The 17,202-nt window shown below is 58.2% G+C and overlaps 1 protein-coding gene across 1 annotated transcript in view; it reads right to left on the bottom strand.

Annotated features, from left to right (window-relative positions):
- Window positions 1-1,827: 1,827 nt before the first annotated feature.
- The window catches only part of EPHA8 (EPH receptor A8), a 40,565-nt gene continuing 25,190 nt past the window's right edge, over window positions 1,828-17,202 (bottom strand). The window contains exons 5-17 of the mRNA XM_030805395.1: window positions 16,773-17,108; window positions 12,545-12,669; window positions 12,309-12,471; window positions 10,494-10,587; window positions 9,659-9,726; window positions 8,361-8,525; window positions 7,996-8,181; window positions 7,645-7,706; window positions 6,808-7,017; window positions 4,613-4,762; window positions 4,335-4,525; window positions 3,950-4,123; window positions 1,828-3,786 (exon numbers count right to left, since the gene is read on the bottom strand). Coding sequence (XP_030661255.1) covers window positions 3,672-3,786; window positions 3,950-4,123; window positions 4,335-4,525; window positions 4,613-4,762; window positions 6,808-7,017; window positions 7,645-7,706; window positions 7,996-8,181; window positions 8,361-8,525; window positions 9,659-9,726; window positions 10,494-10,587; window positions 12,309-12,471; window positions 12,545-12,669; window positions 16,773-17,108 — 2,039 coding nt within the window. The 3' untranslated portion in view covers window positions 1,828-3,671. The remainder of the gene's footprint in view (window positions 3,787-3,949; window positions 4,124-4,334; window positions 4,526-4,612; window positions 4,763-6,807; window positions 7,018-7,644; window positions 7,707-7,995; window positions 8,182-8,360; window positions 8,526-9,658; window positions 9,727-10,493; window positions 10,588-12,308; window positions 12,472-12,544; window positions 12,670-16,772; window positions 17,109-17,202) is intronic.

Raw genomic sequence — 17,202 nt, 5'->3', positions numbered from 1 at the left:
TTCAATTGTTCAACATCATCTGTTAACAAGACCATTTTATCCTTTGTCGTGTTTCACACTCTCCTATATATTTTGATCTGCCCCTAGGCATTATTCTCTGTTCTATTATCTGTTGGTCTATTCCTGGGACCAAATCACACTATTTTAATTATTAGAGCTCCATAGTGCCTATTGATACCTGCTAGGGTGAGGTTCCCTTCCTCTTCCTCTTTCTTTTTCAAAATTGTCTTGGCTATTCTGGGTTCTTTATTATTCCATGTACATTTGGGGATGACTCTGTCAAGTTGCCGGGAAAACCCCACTGCAATTGTTATTGGGAATAAAATGTATAGATTAAATTGGAAGGGCATAGCCAGCATTGTGGCGGTGAGGCGCGCCATCCATGAACATGGTTTGTTTCTGCTCTGGCTGTATTCTTCCTCTCCTCTGCATTCCATACCTTGCACAAAGGACTGCCTCAGAAATCAACCTCCAAACCCTTCTCATTTTTCAGTGCCCAACTGAAATGCTTCCTCCTTTGTTAAGTCCTCCATGACAGACCTGCCTGTCAAGGCTCTCTCTGACCCTCTAGAACACTTCTGTGTGCTCCATTTTTTGGACACTTAGCACATTGGGTGTGATTGAGGGAACCATTTTTGTGCAGTCTGCAGCTCCACCTAGCCTCTGAGCTTCTGAGAAGAAGGGCTGCATCTCATTGTCTCGTACCCCCAGTGGCGCCCAGCACAGAGCAGGTGTTGATTAGGATCTGATGGTTGGATCCTATCGTCCAATAGGATGTTAGGGTCTCTTCCCCTTAAGAGAAGAGAAGTCTGTAGTAACAGATTCTTCCTCATAGGAAACAACTGGTTTTGTGGGGAAGGGCCTGGCGCTTAGTTTGGAGTCTCAGGGGAAGCATAGCTGGCTTGAAATCAGACAGATTTAGCTTTACATGGTGGCTCTGCCATGTGGGACATTGGCCTCTCCGAGCAAGCTTTTGCCCATGTGTAAGTGGGGGATGATATTCTCAATCTCATAGGGCTATTGTGATTCTGAGTGAGACAATGTAGGAAATGCAGCGTAGGTGTTTTCTTCCTGTTCCCACTTCCCCAGTTTGAGGGAGGTTCAGGAGCGAAGCCCTTCTCTCAGTTGGAGATCATCCACTCCCTCATCTCGAAGGCCCTGGAGCACCTTTTCCAAATGTCTGAGCCACTGGCACAAATGGATGCTGTTGTTATGTGCTCTGCCTCTGTCTCTGTCTCCTGCCCAGAACCCCTGTTGCTGTTCCCTCTCCCCATGAGCAGAGGGAGTCCTCGGCTCCCTGACGTAACTCTGGAAGATGCTCGGATCCTGTCTTCCCCGTTCTGCCTCCCAGCACCCAGGTCTCCCAGTGGCCCCCCTTGATCCTGAGGAAGTTGTTCCCAGGAAATGTCCTTTCCCTGTGTACTCCTCTTCCAGGGGGGCATCTTTCTCCCCCAAGAGAACTCAAGGGCAATGCCCAGCTGGGACTGGACTCTATGGTTAAGTACCATGTGCACCCCTTGGAAGAGAGAATTTGGGGCTGTGGGGTGCTTCCTAGCGGAGCCTGGGATTTGGGGTGTGACAATTCTAGGTTCTGATTCATCCCCCAGTCTGTCCTTGGCTTTAGGCAGGTTGGCTGAACCAGGACTCAGCTTCCCCGTATGTACAATCCATGCACTAATCCTACCTCCCCAGACAGATGCGAAAACCAGAGGGGAGAAAAATGGATGGGATGCAAACAGTAGGCGCTCAGTATGAGGCCGGCCCTTCCCCAACAGGAGATGTCAAGCTTGTAGCGATGGGGAAAAAATGGGGGACACAGGCAAAGATGAGGCAGAATTTATTCTTCTTGTGGGTAAGTTCAAGAGTCAGGATGGAGACCACAGAGAGGCAGATCCCCGGGACCCTGAGAGGGACCCCACGCTAGAGTGAGGGGCCACACTTTTGCAAGTGCCAGGTCCACGGTGCCTCCATGACTGTGAGGATCCAGAGCCCAGAAACCGGGTAAGAGTGGGGTGGGGTGGGGAGGAAGACAGGATCCCCCCCCAGATCGTGTTCTGACCATGTTTCCGACTTCCATAGGAAGGAAGAACAGCTCGGCTATATAGTAATATAATATATAGAGGTGTAGAGAGCTGGCCGCGGCACCTGGATGGGGCTGAGACTCCCCAAATTATTGCAGAAGGGAGAGGGGGCTCAGTGCTGGTGTCCCCGCGGGATAGCTGTGCTGGCTATGGGGAGGGGGGACAGGGCTGGGCAGCTGGGCTCGCCGCTCCCTCTGGGGCTGGCAGGGGGCACACAGTGGGGTTCCTGCTTCCCTGCCTGCCAATGGCCCCCGGGATGGGGCTTTCTTACCCTGGGTGCTTTTTATGTGCTTTGAAGACCATTTTTGCATTGTCAGGAGTGAGGAAAAAATATTCTGACATGGTAGAAAAGAGATATTTACATACCCTGGTGGGCCGTAAGGGGGAGGTCGGTGTGACAGGGGAGGGGCTTCCAGGGCACTTCCACCCCCAGCGCCCACGTGGGATGGTGTATGGGGATGACAGCCTTGGCGGGAGGCCGGAGCCCTGACTCTGACGCTTGGTTGTGGTGTGACCTGGGACGGGGCATCACCCCTCTCTCCAGGCCTCAGTCTCCCCATATGCTACAGGAAGGGGTGGGTTGGGGGCTGAGAAGATAGGATCCTCTGGTCCCTGATCCTAGGCCTGGGGGAAAAAGGGCAGGTGTCAAGGCTGGGCATTGAAAGGTTGGCGAAGGGACTTTGAGTGAGGAGACCTGGGCTGTGGAGGGAAGGCATCAGAGGCTAGAAGGGGCTGCTGAGCCCCTGGCCCTGGCCAGGCAGCCAAGCCCAGCTGAGGGTATCTCATGTGCTCTGCCGTGATGCCTCCATGAAGGCCGCCAGCGGGACTGGCCGGGAACCCTGTTTTCCTGTTGAAGCAGCGGTGAGAGCCGGGTGGAGGCTGCAAGTGGCCTCCTCGGCTAGAGGGAGGACCCAGACCTGAGATACAGCCAGGGTGGGCTCACCCAGGCAGAGACGAGGGTGGGCCTGGTGCTGGTGCAGTGCAGAAGTGGCCCCTGGCTCCAGCCTCCAGGTGTGGGGGGACATAAGGGAGAGCCTCTCCCCTGCCCCGTGGGTGTTGGACCTGGCGGTGTCACACTGAGTTCCCTGCTCACACACCTCCTCATTCATTACACACCATCCACCATCACCCACATGTGCCTCCAGCCTTAACGGATTAGCACACACTCATAACACGCACACGTCCATGCTGAGACCCGAAGGGGTGGACACACTTGATCACACACTGTCGACATGGGATCCCATGACCTTGTGAGAACACCCCCCACCACACACACACATGCACGCACACAGAGGCAGGCGAGTGATGTCCCTGTTGGACTCTGTGGCGTGGAGGCCCCAGGCTCTGGAAAAGAGAAGGTGCCTGCCCTGGGGGACAGGTGTCCTGGCCAGGGTGGCCACCAAAGGCCCCTTCCCAGGCACCTGACCCCGGATAACTCCAGGTCCTGTGGCGAAGCCTTCAGCCCCTCTAGCGCCCAAGAGGAGGGCAGAGGCCTGGGGCCGCCCTGCCTGCTGCCAGCCCCTCATGTCCTCTGCCGCTGGCATGACCTGGGGTGGGCTTGGTGGCCGCCTGGGCCCTGCTGGCTGTGCATCAGAGGTGCCGGCGGGGCCCCTGGGTGCTGGTCAGCTGGGCCCGCATGGTCTGAATGCTGCCCAGGATCTTCTTCTGGTGGCCCATGAGGGTGATGCCCAGGGCACGCACGTCCCTGTGAAGGAAGGGTGCTGCTGGCCAGCTGGGCCTGGGAGGCTAGGAGCCGCGCACGCAGCCGGGGCCATGGATCTGGTCCTATAGCCTCCCTGGAGGCCCTGCCTCTGGGTCCCCGCCCCTGCCCCCACACGCATGGGCCCCCAGCCCCACCCGTCACTCACTGGGCGTTCATGCGTAGCACCATGCCCAGAGAGGAGTAGCCGCCCGCAGCGAAGTGGTCTCGGTACCGGCCCATGCGGATGGAGTCCAGCCAGTCCCCCACGGTGAGGCCCCCACCGCCACCGCTGCCCCCTCGGAGGTCAAAGCAGCTCCGGGCGAAGGCAGGGGGTGGGCACCTGAGGCACAGGGGCTCTTGGTAAGTGGCCAGAGGGTTCGGGAAGCTGGACCCCCAAAAGAAGCAGGCTGAGGAAAGGGTTAGGCAGGGCAGGGGCCAGGGGCCCAGGCTGGGCCTGGTCCTAGTGTCAGGGCCAAACTGTCCCAGGGACAGATCTGGGGCAATGCTGGGAGGCAGCTGGGCCTCAAGGAGCTGGGGTGGGCACAAGGCACCTGCTGACAGTGGCGGTGGCCCTGAGACTCTCGGGGCTGCAGATCAGCGCATCGAGGACACTGACAATCTGGGAGAAGCGAGGCCGCTGCGCCCGGTCCTTGTGCCAGCAGTCGAGCATGAGCTGGTGCAGGGCTCGAGGGCAGCCCATGGGCGCGGGCAGGCGGTACCCCTCCTCCACGGAGCTGATGACCTGCAGGGGATCAGCGCTGGGCTCAGCCGTCCCTCCCTGCACCCCGAGGCTCCACCGCCCGCGGCCCTGCCAGGGCCGGGCACTCACATCCCGATTGGTCATGTTCCAGTAGGGCCGCTCCCCGTAGGCCAGCACCTCCCACATGACCACGCCGAAGCTCCACACGTCGCTGGCCGAGGAGAAGGTGCGGAAGGCGATGGCCTCTGGGGCCGTCCAGCGGATGGGGATCTTCCCGCCCTGCGACGGACACACAAGAGTCGAGGGGCTGCCCAGGCCTGGCAGGGTGTCCCCCGAGCCATCTGAATCACAGAGCTAAACACTGGGGTCCTGTTTCCCAGTCCAGGGGGACAACACAGCCCCCACCTTCCCAGAGCACCTGTCCTGAGGGAGGCCCCACAAGAGCCGCTGTGAAGATGAAGGAAGGAAGGATTGAGACGCCTGGTACAAGCAGGTGCTCAGCCAATACCAGTCACAAGCCAAGGGGGCTCAGGGGCCACAGCCTAGTCATTTTCTAACTCTTGCTCTTCCTTCTCTTCCCCCACTTCCTTCTCCTTTCTCCTCCCTTCCTCCCTTCCCTTCTTCCTTTCTCCCTTTTTTCCTCCTCCCTTCCTCCCTTTCCTCCTCCTTTCCTTCCTTCCCTTCTTCCTTCCTCCCTCCTTCTGTCCTTCCTTCCCTCCTTTCTTCTTTCCCTCCCACCTTCCTCCCTCCCTCCTTTCCTTCCGCCCTTCTTTCCTTCCTTCCTGCCTCCCTCCTTCTCTCCCCTCCCTCCCTCCTTTCCTCCCTCCCTCCCTCCCTCCTCCTTCCTTCTCTCCTTCCCTCCTTCCTTCCTCCTTCTCTCCTTCCTCCCTCCCTTCCTTCCTTCCTTCCTTCCTCCCTCCCTCCCTCTCTCCCTTCCTTCCTTCCTCCCCCACTCCCTCCCTCCTTCTCTCCCTTCCCTCCTCCCTCCCTCCTTCCTTCCTTCTCTCCTTTCCTCCTTCCTTCCTCCTTCTCTCCTTCCTCCCTCCCTTCCTTCCTCCCTCCTTCTCTCCTTCCTCCCTCCCTTCCTTCCTTCCTTCCTCCCTCCCTCTCTCCCTTCCTTCCTTCCTCCCCCACTCCCTCCCTCCTTCTCTCCCTCCCCTCCTTCCTTCCCTCCATCCCTCCTTTCCCCCTTCTCTCCTTCTTGTCCTTCCTTCTTTCCTCCCTTCCTCCTTCCCTTCCTTCCTCCCCACTCCCTCCCTCATTCCTTCTCTCCTTCCCTCCCTTCCTCCCTTCCCTCCCTCCCCCCCTCTCCCTCCCCTCCCCCTTCTCTCCCTTCCCTTCTTCCTTCCTTTCCACCTTCCTTCCTTCCCTCATTTCCCTCCTCTTTCCTCCCTCCCTCTCTCCTTTCCTTCCCTCCTTTCTTCCTCCTTCCCTCCTTCCTTCCTCCCTCTCCCTCCCTTCCTTCCTCCCCTACTCCATCCCTCCTTCCCTCCCTTCCTCCCTCCTTCCTTCCCTCCCTCCTTCCCTCCGTCCTTCCTTCCCTTCATCCCTTCCCTCCCCTCCCCTCCTCTTCCCTCCCCTTCCCTTCCTTTCTTTTTTCTCCTTCCTTCCCTCCTTTCTTTTCCCTCCCCCTTCCTCCCTTCCTCTCTCCCTTCTTTCCCTCCTTCCTCCCGCTTTCCCTCCTTCCTCCCTCCCTCCCTCCTTTCCTTCCTTCCCTTCCTCCCTTCCTTCCTTCCCTCCTTCCTCCCTCCCTCCCTCTCTCCACTCCCTCCTTCCTTTCCTTCCTTCTTTCTTTTGTTGTCACAGGATCCTTTCTCCACGCGAAACCTTACTCAGAGGCTGTGGGACAGAGGCTAAGGGAGGGCTCCTATTGGGGCCAGGGTGGAAACTGGCCCCTGTGCACTCAGCTCCTGCCTTTAAGGCTGCCCCTAAGGCACCTCTAGAGAGGTCCAAATCCCCATGGAACGTGTTTGAAAACAGCTGGGTTTTAGGCAAACTTTAGAGACAGATATGGAGTCTGGGTACAATTCGGAGAGATTCCAACCCTCCTGAAGTCTCCTGGTGAGTGAGTGAGTGACCGTGGGGACCAGCCCTGGGGTCTCCCCTGGCCACCTGGTGACAGAGGAAAGGCAGGCAAGGCTGTTCCCATTTCCCAGAGGAAGGCACTGGCGTGAAGAGGAGAAGCAGGATGTGCCCCAGGTTGAGGGCCACCCCGAAACTGCCAACTTCATTCAGCTACTTGCAGAAGAGTTGTTGGGCCCTGGGTGCCACGGGCGCCACCTCCCCACTCCCCAGTCTAGCCGGAAGGAGTGTGGGCGACGCACCGTGGTGGTGTAAGCAGCATCCGGGTCGTCCTCCAGCACCCGTGAGAGCCCGAAGTCAGATACTTTGCAGACCAGGTTGCTGTCAACCAGGACGTTGCGGGCAGCCAGGTCTCGGTGGACGTAGCCCAGGTGTGAGAGGTAGCGCATGCCGGCACCCACTCCTCTCAGCATGCCCAGCAGCTGCATGATGGTGAACTGCCCGTCGTGGGTCTGCAGGGGGACACGGCTTGGGCTTCAGGAAAGCCCAGTGAGGCGCCTGGTCCGTGAACAGGAACCTCTCCCATCTGCAGGATGCTCTCGAGTTGAGACGGCGCTTTGCAATTTACCAAGTGCTTCACTACTTCTGAAGCACCTTGCAGTTAAGGGTTATTCTCCTGGTCTCATTTACCCTCACAGCAACCCTGGGAGGTAGGTGGGGCAGCAATGACTGCTTAGCCATTTTGTGTAACGAGAGATGGAGGCCCAGAGAGGTTAAGCTCTGTGCCTAAGAGCACCCAGCAAAGAAACTGTGGGCAGGAGCTGGGAATCCAGCCATCTCCACCACAGCCAGCATGCCCCCCTGCTGGGTGGGGCCTGGATTCCCACAGAGGTACCCCCCTCAGCCTGTGTGCAGGGCAGCAGGATCCCATGGAGCAGAAGGACTTTCATGCAATGGGGGCCGAAAGGCAGTTCGACTGGGTGACCTCGAAGACCTCCTCCCTATACCTGCCTCCCGCCCCCGCCGGCCTGTGGTGTCCAAGCCAGGGAGGGGGCTTAGAGGGCTTTGCACTATCTCCCAACACCCAGACTGGACCTCCCTCCCCAAGCCCATGCGAGAGGCAGGGGTGGGACACGCACCCTCAGGAAGGCGTCCAGAGAGCCATTCTCCATGTACTCAGTCACGATCATTGCCAGGCGGCCTGGGCGGGCAGTGGGGAGAGGGTGGCTCTTGGTTTGGGGCTCAGGGCTGCTGATCAGAGACCCCAGGAGCACACCACCATCCCAGGACCTGTGCCAGCACTGGAAGCCCCAGGGTGCCTCGGGTTTCCACTGGGGTCCCACGCTCTGGGCACCCCGAGTCATTCGGGGACCTGAACCAAGAAGACAGGGTCAGGTGGGGCAGAGCAGGATGGATGAAGGGATGGACCCAGAGGCCTCTCCAGGCAGGAGGGGCACTGCAGGGGGAGGCTGTCCTTGCCTGGCACCTACCACGGGTGACGACACCCTCAAGGCGGATGATGTTGGGATGGTCGAACTGCCCCATGATGGACGCCTCGCTCAGGAAGTCCCGCCTCTGTCTCTCCGTGTAGCCGGCTTTGAGGGCCTTGATGGCCACGGGCACATCCCGCTGCCCTGGCACCCGCAGCCTCCCGTAGCAGACTTCCCCGGACTCTCCTGCAAGCCCCGAGAGGGGCAGGTGGGGAGGGAGGGCAGTGGGACCCTCAGACTCCCCCAGCCTCCCAGGCCCTTGTACCCCCTGGGCCTGCCAGAGGCCTGGGTCACACGCTCCCTCTGCCCTGGGTGCCTCCACCTTGCCCCGTGCTGGCCCCGCCCTCACAACCCCTGAGACTCACCAGAGCCGATGATTTTCTCTATGTGGATCCTAGAGGCCTCGATCTCCCGAGTGAAACTGCGGCCCGCCCGGCCCGGCTCCTCGTAGGTGTGGGGTTCCGCATAGAACTGGGGCTCTGGGAGCTTTCCCGGGGGGTGGTGCAGAGGCAGGAAGACAGGTGGGGGTGCTGAGGGGCAGGAGGAGGGCCTTCAGGGGGGCCCAGGAGGCATTGCTCTCTCCTGGCATTCCCTGGGCCTGGGATAGGTCTGGGGTGGGGTGAGGGGTGTCTCTGGGAATCTCTGGATGTGGTAGCAAACAACACGCACCCCATAAGTACTTCCCAAGTGAAAGTGGGGTCTCTGGAGTCGCTCTGGGGTTTCTATGGGGCTGTGGAGTCTCCGGTGAGTTCTGGGCGTGTCTGTCGTTTTCTGGGGTCACTTTTACAGTCCTTGAGATCTTTCTAAACTGTTCTGGAGTAGGATGTAGCAAAAATAAGTTTTTGCCACAAGGGTCAACTTTGATTCATTGAAAATAGTTTCTGGCCGGGCGTGATGGCTCACGCCTATAATCCCAGCTTTTTAGGAGGCCGAGGCGGGCGGATCACTTGAGGTCAAGAGTTCGAGACCAGCCTGGACAACATGGTGAATCCTCGTCTCTACTAAAAACACAAAAATCAGCAGTGTATGGTGAATGCTTGTAATCTGAGCTACTTGGGAGGCTGAGGCAGGAGAATCGCTTCACCTCTGGAGGCAGAGGTTGCAGTGAGGTGAGATTGAGCCATTGCACTCCAGCCTTGGCAACAGAGAGAGACTCCGTCTCAGAAAAAAATAAAATAAATAAAATAAAATAAAATAAAAATAAAAAGTAGTTAAGGAGGAGTCTGAGGCTGCACCCAGGCCCAGTGGGAATCAGCACCATGCTTGATGCTAATGTCTGCCATGGGCATAGGAGCGGGGCGCGGAGGGAGGGATCTCCAGATTCACCTTGTTGTCTGGGATCTCTACAGGATCCTGAAAATCTCTCCGTAGTAGGGGTTCTTGTCCAAGAGTATATGCACTCCCACCCCGAAATCATATACAAATGGGTGCCCTTCCCTGGGGAGAGGATCTCTAGCATCCCGAATGGAGTCTGAGAGTCCAGGAGGCATGAACGGTGCTGCCCTCTGGGGCACCAGGTCTCTGTGACACCCTGGAATCTGTCTCTTGGGCTCCGGTTTTTTCACTGGGCACCTTCCTCCTTCCCATCTATGCCACCCCCAGTCCAGCACTGGGTCCCCTGTGGCCTTCCCTCTGCCCCAGACCTCTGAGCCTCTGCACTCACCCTGTCCATTCTGATAGTGCATCTTCTCCTCGTCTGAGTCCTGGAAGGCCTTGCTGTAGCCACAGTGCCTGCAGAGGAGGGCACCGCCCTGCCTGAGGCCAGGCCATCCCTAGCCCAGGAGCTGACCCCAACCAGGGGACAAGTTCATGGCTTCTCTCTTCATGCCCCTTCCCCTGACAGGTCAGCTCCTGCTCCTTACGAAGTCTGCAGGGGAGAGTCCCTGACTCCAGGCTCTCAACCCAGCTAAACCGTGACAGCCATGATGGTCACAAGCACTGTGGGATCCCCAACATGTCCTCGAGTCCACCTGACCCTCTTGGCAAAGTCTACGATGCTGCCAGCCCCATGTTATATGAAACCACCCTTGGTGGGGGCATTGGGAGATGAGGCTTCTGTGGCCAACTACACTGGGGGACCTTGGCCAGCCCCTTCCCTTCCCTGGGTCAGCATTTCTCCATCAGTTAGAGGACCCTTACAGTTCTCATTGTCTGGGACCCCAAGCCCACACACTATCCTCTCTCCACCTCCCTCCAAAATGGAGCGGGAGAGGACAAAGTAACCGAGAGTATGGGCTTGAGTTTGACAGACTTAGGCTCATGTCCTAGCTCTGACATTTATCAAGAAGCCTAACCTCTCTGATCCCCAATTTACTCACCTGCAAAGTGAGGTCAGAATCTCTACATCACTGGGATGTCATTAGGTTAAATGAGGTGGTGTATTTGTAAGTAAGCCAGCCCCAGGCACACGGGGACCACCGGCTTGGTGGGGCTGGGGGCAGGCAGGAGGTACAGCGCTTGAGAGGAGGGGCTGAGTGTGGCTGGGCCAGACCACCCACCTCTTCTTGCAGATGAGCAGGAGCAGAAGAACCACCAGGCCCGTGATGAGTGTCAGGCAGATCCAGACAATGGTCCTGGTGTCATAGCGGGGCCCTGCAGGGGAAAGCCAGGGTTGGGGGACCAGGCTCTCAGCCCTGGCCTTGGGCCCAGGGGTCTGGCAGTCCTCTGAGCCTACCTGGCTGGGACCCTGGAGCCAGTGGGGAGCCTCCTTAGCCATGAGCCAGCTCAGAGTCAGGGCGCAGGCCAGCTCTTCCTCTGTTCCCACCCCACCCTCTACTAAGCTTCCTCTTCAAGCTCCTGAGACCTGGATGCCCGGCTTCCTAATGCTGGTACCGCTGCTTCTTGGGGCTGTGGGACCGGAGAAGAGTCGCATGTCCTCTGAGCCAATAAATGCCTGTCCTTCCTGTTACCCCGACAGTGACAACACGGAGTGTGCTGAGAGCTGTACCTTCAAGCCCCAGTAAACCCTCCCCATGTCCCTTCCAGGGTGACCCCAGCACTATCTTCAGTTTTCAGATGGAAAGAGGCTGAGAGAACTCGAGGAATTGACTCGAGGCCACACAGTACATGGGATGGAGGGCTCAGGATTCCCATCCAGGTGGTCTCGAGGGAGTGTCAGGCCTACGAGCACCGGAGGCACTCAGACGCACTAGGGAGCACCAGGTGGGCGGTCACTAGCTCTGTCCTAGCTCTACCACGTAGTGGGTGCACATACAGGAGACCCTGACTCAGGCTGGAGATTGGGGCACGGGGAGAGTGAAAGGGACAGCCTCGAAGTCAGAGGGTCCCAAATGTGACAGTGCCTGGGGATCACCGAGGGCTTGTTAAAACCCAAATGGCTGGGCCCCACCCACAGAGTTTCAGAAGGGCTGGGGTGAGGACTGGGAATTCGCGTTTTTGGTAAGTCCCCAGGTGAGACCAATGCCGCTGGTCCCAGACCCTGACACTCATCTCAGTACCAGCCATTGTGTGTTGCGGGGCTGTCATCATCTCTGCCGATGGCAAGATGCCTTAGGCAAGCAATCGTCCTTCTCTTAGCCTCAGTTTTTCATCTGTGCAAATGCCAACAGAGGCCGGGTGCAGTGGCTCACGCCTGTAATCCCAGCACTTTGGGAGGCCAAGGCAGGCAGATCACCTGAGTTCAGGAGGTCAAGACCAGCCTGGTCAACATGGTGAAACCCCATTTCTATTAAATAGACAAAAAATTAGTCTGGCAGCGGTGGCTCATGCCTGTAATCCCAGCACTTTGGGAGGCCGATCACAAGGTCAGGTGTTCCAGACCAGCCTGGCCAAGATGGTGAAACCCCGTCTCTACAAAAAATACAAAAATTAGCCAGGTGTGGTGGTGGGCGCCTGTAGTCCCAGCTACTTGGGAGGCCCGGGCAGGAGAATTGCTTGAACCTGGGAGGTGGAGGTTGCAGTGAGCTGAGATCGCACCACTGCACTCTAGCCTGGGCGACAGAGCAAGACTCCATCTAAAAAAAAAAAAAAATTAGTCGGGTGTGGTGGCTCAAACCTGTAATTCCAGCTACTGTGGAGGCTGAGGCAGAAGAATCCCTTGAACTTACTCGGGAGGTGGAGGCTGCAATGAGCCGAGATTGCGCCACTGCACTCCAGCCTGGGTGGCAGAGTGAAACTCTGTCTCAGTTAAATAAAAAACTCCAACAACCCCACTTGGTAGGGCAAGGAGAGCAGAAATCCTGCATTGGCACCAGCTCAGCCCGCACTAGCTCTCTCCTGGCCCACTCCCCCAACCCCAGGGTCCTGGCGCCTGGGCTGCTCCGCGCCCACGCCCGCCCCCTCCCTGCACTCACGGGGTTTCCCGGTCTCCACCTCCATGGCCTGGCTGAAGCGGCCACAGCCTGCTGAGGTGCGGGCTCGGACCTGGAACACGTAGCGTGTGCCCGGTTTGAGGCCGGAGACGGTGGCTCTGGTGGTGACGGCCTTGAGGGTGGAGTAGCTCTGCATCTCCTTGTCCTGCCACGGGATGGTGGTCAGTGGGCCCTGCCCTGCTGGCCCAGCCCCTCCCACTCTGTCCTGCCCCTGGTACCTTCTCGTAGTACTTGATCTCATACTCCAGGATGATGCCGTTCGGCTGCTCGGGCTCCTGCCACAGCAGCGAGACGCTGGTCTGCCCCGCCCTCTCTTGCCGGATCACCACCACCTGGGACGGGGCTGGGGCGGCCAATCCCGTCAGATGGGAGGACAGGAGACAAGGGGTGGCCTCTCTCCCACCCCTTCCCAGGCTGCACCTGGGGATCCTGGTTCCAGCCCTGCTCAGCTTCCTGACGGTCCTGTTCCAGCCCCAGGACAGCCAGCACCCTCCAGTTCTTCCAATAAATCGCTGGTGGCCACTTGGGGTCAGTCCCCTGGGGTTGGTGTGGCCTGGCATAGTCTGGGATGCTGGGGTTGGCTTGGACAAGAAGAGGTCTGAGCCCCCTCCCCAGCCCAGGGCCCGGCATGGACCAGCTGCTTGGGAGTGCTTGAGGAAGGGGAAAAGGTCAGGAGAAAGAAGTGTAGAAAGAATGGAGGAACTGGCCCCTCACTGCCTGGGTTTGGAGGGTGTAGCTGGGACAGCTCTGGATGCTGAGGGAAGGGGGTGAGCCGAGCCCCAAGTATTCTCCCAGTCACACTTGGTTGCCCACCCACCCCTCCCTCCTTGACGGAGTCACCCATGCCTTTATTCATGCATCTCTCCCTCCTGGCTCAGGTGCGGTCAGCCCTGTTGGGAGGCTGCTAGGAGGTGTCAGACACAGCTACAGCCACAGCCAAACAGAGGGAACTGCCCTGTCCTCCCTGCCCCTCCAACCCTCAGGCCTCCTCCTCACCTCTGCTCACCCCGAGTTCTGACTCTCTGCCCTACGTGACTAAGTCTTCCCTCATGTCTGGGCATCCCCAGCACAACTGGGAGCTCCCTGAGGGCAGGGACTGCACACAGTAGGTGCCCAATAAATGCTGCTGCTGATTCTGGCATGAGAAATTAAGAAGCAGCTCCAGAGTTGCACTGGAAGGGTGTGGTCCAGGGGAAAGCCCACCAGTCTGGGAGCCAGGCATGGGTTTGGGACTCGGCTCCCTCTCTTGCTAGCTGGGACCCTGGGTGAGTCACTTGCTGTCTGTGGACACCTGGTCCCCTTCTATAAAGTGAAGCTAGTGAGCACCATCTGCCAGGGGGAGGGGAGGATTCCATGAGGCCACTGTTTGCAAGGGACACACAGGGTGTGTCTCTTAAAAACCAAGGCAGGAGGTGCTGTGGGATGGGGGCAGACAGAGTGAGACCAGGGCCCAGAGCGGGAGGGGAATGGGGCTCGCGTCTGAGAGGGCTCCAGGGAGGAGTTGGTTGTAGAGAAGTGGCGATGGTGAGGCAGGAGGGGCAGGTGGTCTTTGAGCACAGTCCTCCACATTTGCTTAGAGCTGTCACTTGATCCTCTAGGACTCCTGAGTGCCTATCACATGCTGGGCACGGGGCTAGGAGCTGGGAACTCTGCAGCGCCCAAGATATCCCTCAAGGAGCTTCTGTCCCAGGAAAGGAGACAGGGCGTCCAATAAACAGGAGAATGGGGGTTCTTTTGGTGCTGGGAAAGTAGGAAGGGGTGCTGTGATGGAGAAGACCTCTGCAGGGCCCGGAAGGGCACTGGGACGTTTCAGCTGAGGTGGTCGGGGGAGCTTCCAGGACAGAGGCGCCAGGCATGGGAATGTCAGGGGAAGAGCGAGTCATTCGGAAGGAGAAGCCAGGCCATGGCCTAGCAGCAGGGAAAGACCCAGTGTGTTCAAGGAGGGGCACCGGAGGCCACTGTGGCCAGAAGAGAGTGAGCCAGGGAAAGAGGTGCTCTGGAGAGGCAGGCAGGGTTGAAGCCATGTGGGTCCGCAGGCCATGAGAATGTCTGAATTGCATGTGCACTCAGCCTGGGCTGTGAAGGGCTTTGAGGACAGCTTGATCTCATGTTATTTTCATTTAAAAAACTTGGGGGGACTGGGCACGGTGGCTCATGCCTGTAATCCCGGCACTGTGGGAGGCTGAGGCAGGAGGATCGCTTGAGCCCAGGAATTTCAGATCAGCCTGGAAAATATAGGGAGACCCCATATCTACAAAAAAAAAAAAAAAAAAATCACTGGGCATGGTGGTGTGTGCCCTTGGTCAGCTACTTGGGAGGCTGAGGTGGGAGGATCACTTGGGCTCCGGAGATCAAGACTGCAGTGAGCTGTGATTGTGCCACTACACTCCAGCATGGGCGACAGATTGAGATATTGTCTCAAAAAAAAAGTCTTTTGTAGAGATGGGGTCTTGCCATGTTGCCCAGGCTGGTCTCAAACTCCTGGCCTCAAGTGATCCTCCTGTCTTGGCCTCCCAAAATGCTGGGATTACAAGCATGAGCCACCATGCCCAGCCCTCACTTCTATTTTTAAAGCTCACTCAGGACTGGTGTGGAGAATGTCTTGTAGGGGTGAGGCAAGAGGGGTCTCCTGTGGTGGTCCAGGCATGGACTCGTTGGGGGTGGAAGTCAGTTGGTCATTTTGAAGGGAGGCCCCTGGGGCTTTAGGGGGGATGGATGTGACATGCATGGGAGTCAAGGATGACAGCTTGAGTTTGGGGGTGCCACGTCCTAGGGCGGGGCAGGTGCAGGTGTGGCAGGGTTGTTTGTTTTTCACACAACCGAATGGAGACGGGAGTGGGCAGCTAGGTCCCAGGGGAGAGGGCTGCACTGGTGAGTTGGGGGTTGTTAGCATGAAGGTGGAATTCAAAGTCATGGGCCCTGAAACAGCCACCCAGAAAAGATGGATCTGGGCACACAGGAAAGATAGGAGGGCCCAGGACATGCCTGGGGACCCGGGGCCTTTAGAGGCCATTTAAAGGAGGTGGGGCTACAAAGACAGAGAGGGACAGGCCACACAGGTCGATGGAAAATGGGGATGGGCTGGGACACAGGAGCAAGAGAAAAGTGTTTCCAGGAGGAGGAAATGAAAGGGGGAGAGGTGCCCATGGATGTGGCCACAGGGGGCTGCTGATTTCTGTGGAGAGGTGAGGAAAGACATGGAGAAGCCCCGCAGGGGAGAGGAGGAAGTAGATACGCCAGGCACGGACAGAGAGGGTCATATGGGAAGAGAAACGGTCTGGTGGCCGGAGGGGAAGGCAGGTTCAAGGCAGGGTCTAGTTTCCTCTTTAATGTTGGGGCATCCTGGATGCTGCCTGAATGCTGTGGGCTTCTCTTGCTCTCCCCTCCACTTGGGACCAGCCTGCCAGGGGCCTCAGGTGCCTACAGACAGGTGGGTCAGGACTGGGCTCTACCACAGGGCACATAGCTCACTCTCTCTCTGTGTTGCCGACACCTGGCACCACGCTTGGCATTTAGTGGGTGTTCCACGAGGGCTGTTGAATGAGGGAATCTTCTGAAGGGCTGAGGCCCTGGCGCCAGGGAGCAGCATGCCCTGGATTCAGAGTTGGGGGGACCTGCTTCACTTGGGAGTGACACAGACCTGGGTTTGAGCCCTGCCTCTGCCACTTCCTATGTCAGGTGGCCCTGGGTGCTCTCCAGGCCTCAGTTTCTTCCTCTGTGACGTGGTGGGCATAGTGTCTGTGGGGCCAGGGCTGCGTGGTTTGGGGAGGAGATGGTGGGTGGGGGCCTGAGGCACAGGTGAGGGTGGCTGTTAATCGGAAGCTGCCCTAGGAGGGCTCTTGAGTCAGGCTGTCACTTGACAGGCAGGATCCTCCAGAGTTTGGGAAGAAAGAGGCTCCGGGGATGAATTCAGCCCACCAACTGGCCAGAAACTGATAGATAAACGACTGTGGTCCAACTAGTGCAGCCAAGTCTATCCCAGGGGCAGCTGTAGGAGCTGTTCTGGAAAATGATCATCAGAGTGATTTTATTTTTTAATGACATTTATTGAGCATTTACCACGGGCCAGGTGCTGGGCTAAGCAATTTCATTCCTCTCATTTAAGCCTCCTGAGAGGACCTCAGGTAGGTACTATTATTCCCATTGCACCAGGGAGGAAACAGAGGCACAGAGAGGGAAAGGGAAAGTTCTGGAACCTAGGCTTTCGACGGCCACACTAGCCTGCCTCTGAGCTTTTGGGATTTCTCTTACTTATAGAGCGTGTTCCACTTTTCTAAAGGCAATGAAGAGCCTCCAGCTCTGGGTCCTGGTGAGAAGGGCAGGGCCAGAGAGGCATTTGCCTAAAGGCCCACAGCATGTCCCCGGCAGAGCTCTGACCCCTGGATGGGCCTGGGGCAGGGGAAGCTGGGGGACCGGGAATCTGCGGGACAGAGTTTCTCCGCCTACCTGCCTGGTTCGTGGTGATGTTGACCACAGCGGCCCGGCGGGGCTCGGGGCTCAGGTCGGACACGCCATTGACGGCCTCGATCCAGAAGGAGTAGTTCATGTGGGCCAGCAGGTTGGCCACCAGCAGGCTGGCCTGCACCAGGCTTGTCTGCTGGGGCACAAAGCGGGTGCCGCTCCCACATGCCTCGCAGCGGCTCAGTGCCCAGGGGCAGCGGCGGCACACAGCGTTGTAGGTGACGTCACTGCGGCCACCTGGGTCCAGGGGAGGGGCCCACTCCAGAGTCACCGATGTCCCATTCACACTGGAGATCAGGTTCACTGGTGCCGAGGGTGGCCCTGAGGGCAGAAGATGACAGATGGGGCAGCGGTTATTTATTTGGGCTGTCCTGTCTTCCTATCAGACCTGGGGCTCCCCAAGGGAAGGGCTCCC

Source organism: Nomascus leucogenys, chromosome 24 (assembly GCF_006542625.1).
Source record: "Nomascus leucogenys isolate Asia chromosome 24, Asia_NLE_v1, whole genome shotgun sequence".
In the NCBI taxonomy this organism is placed as follows: Eukaryota; Metazoa; Chordata; class Mammalia; order Primates; family Hylobatidae; genus Nomascus; species Nomascus leucogenys.
This window is presented reverse-complemented; position numbering and strand designations above follow the sequence as displayed.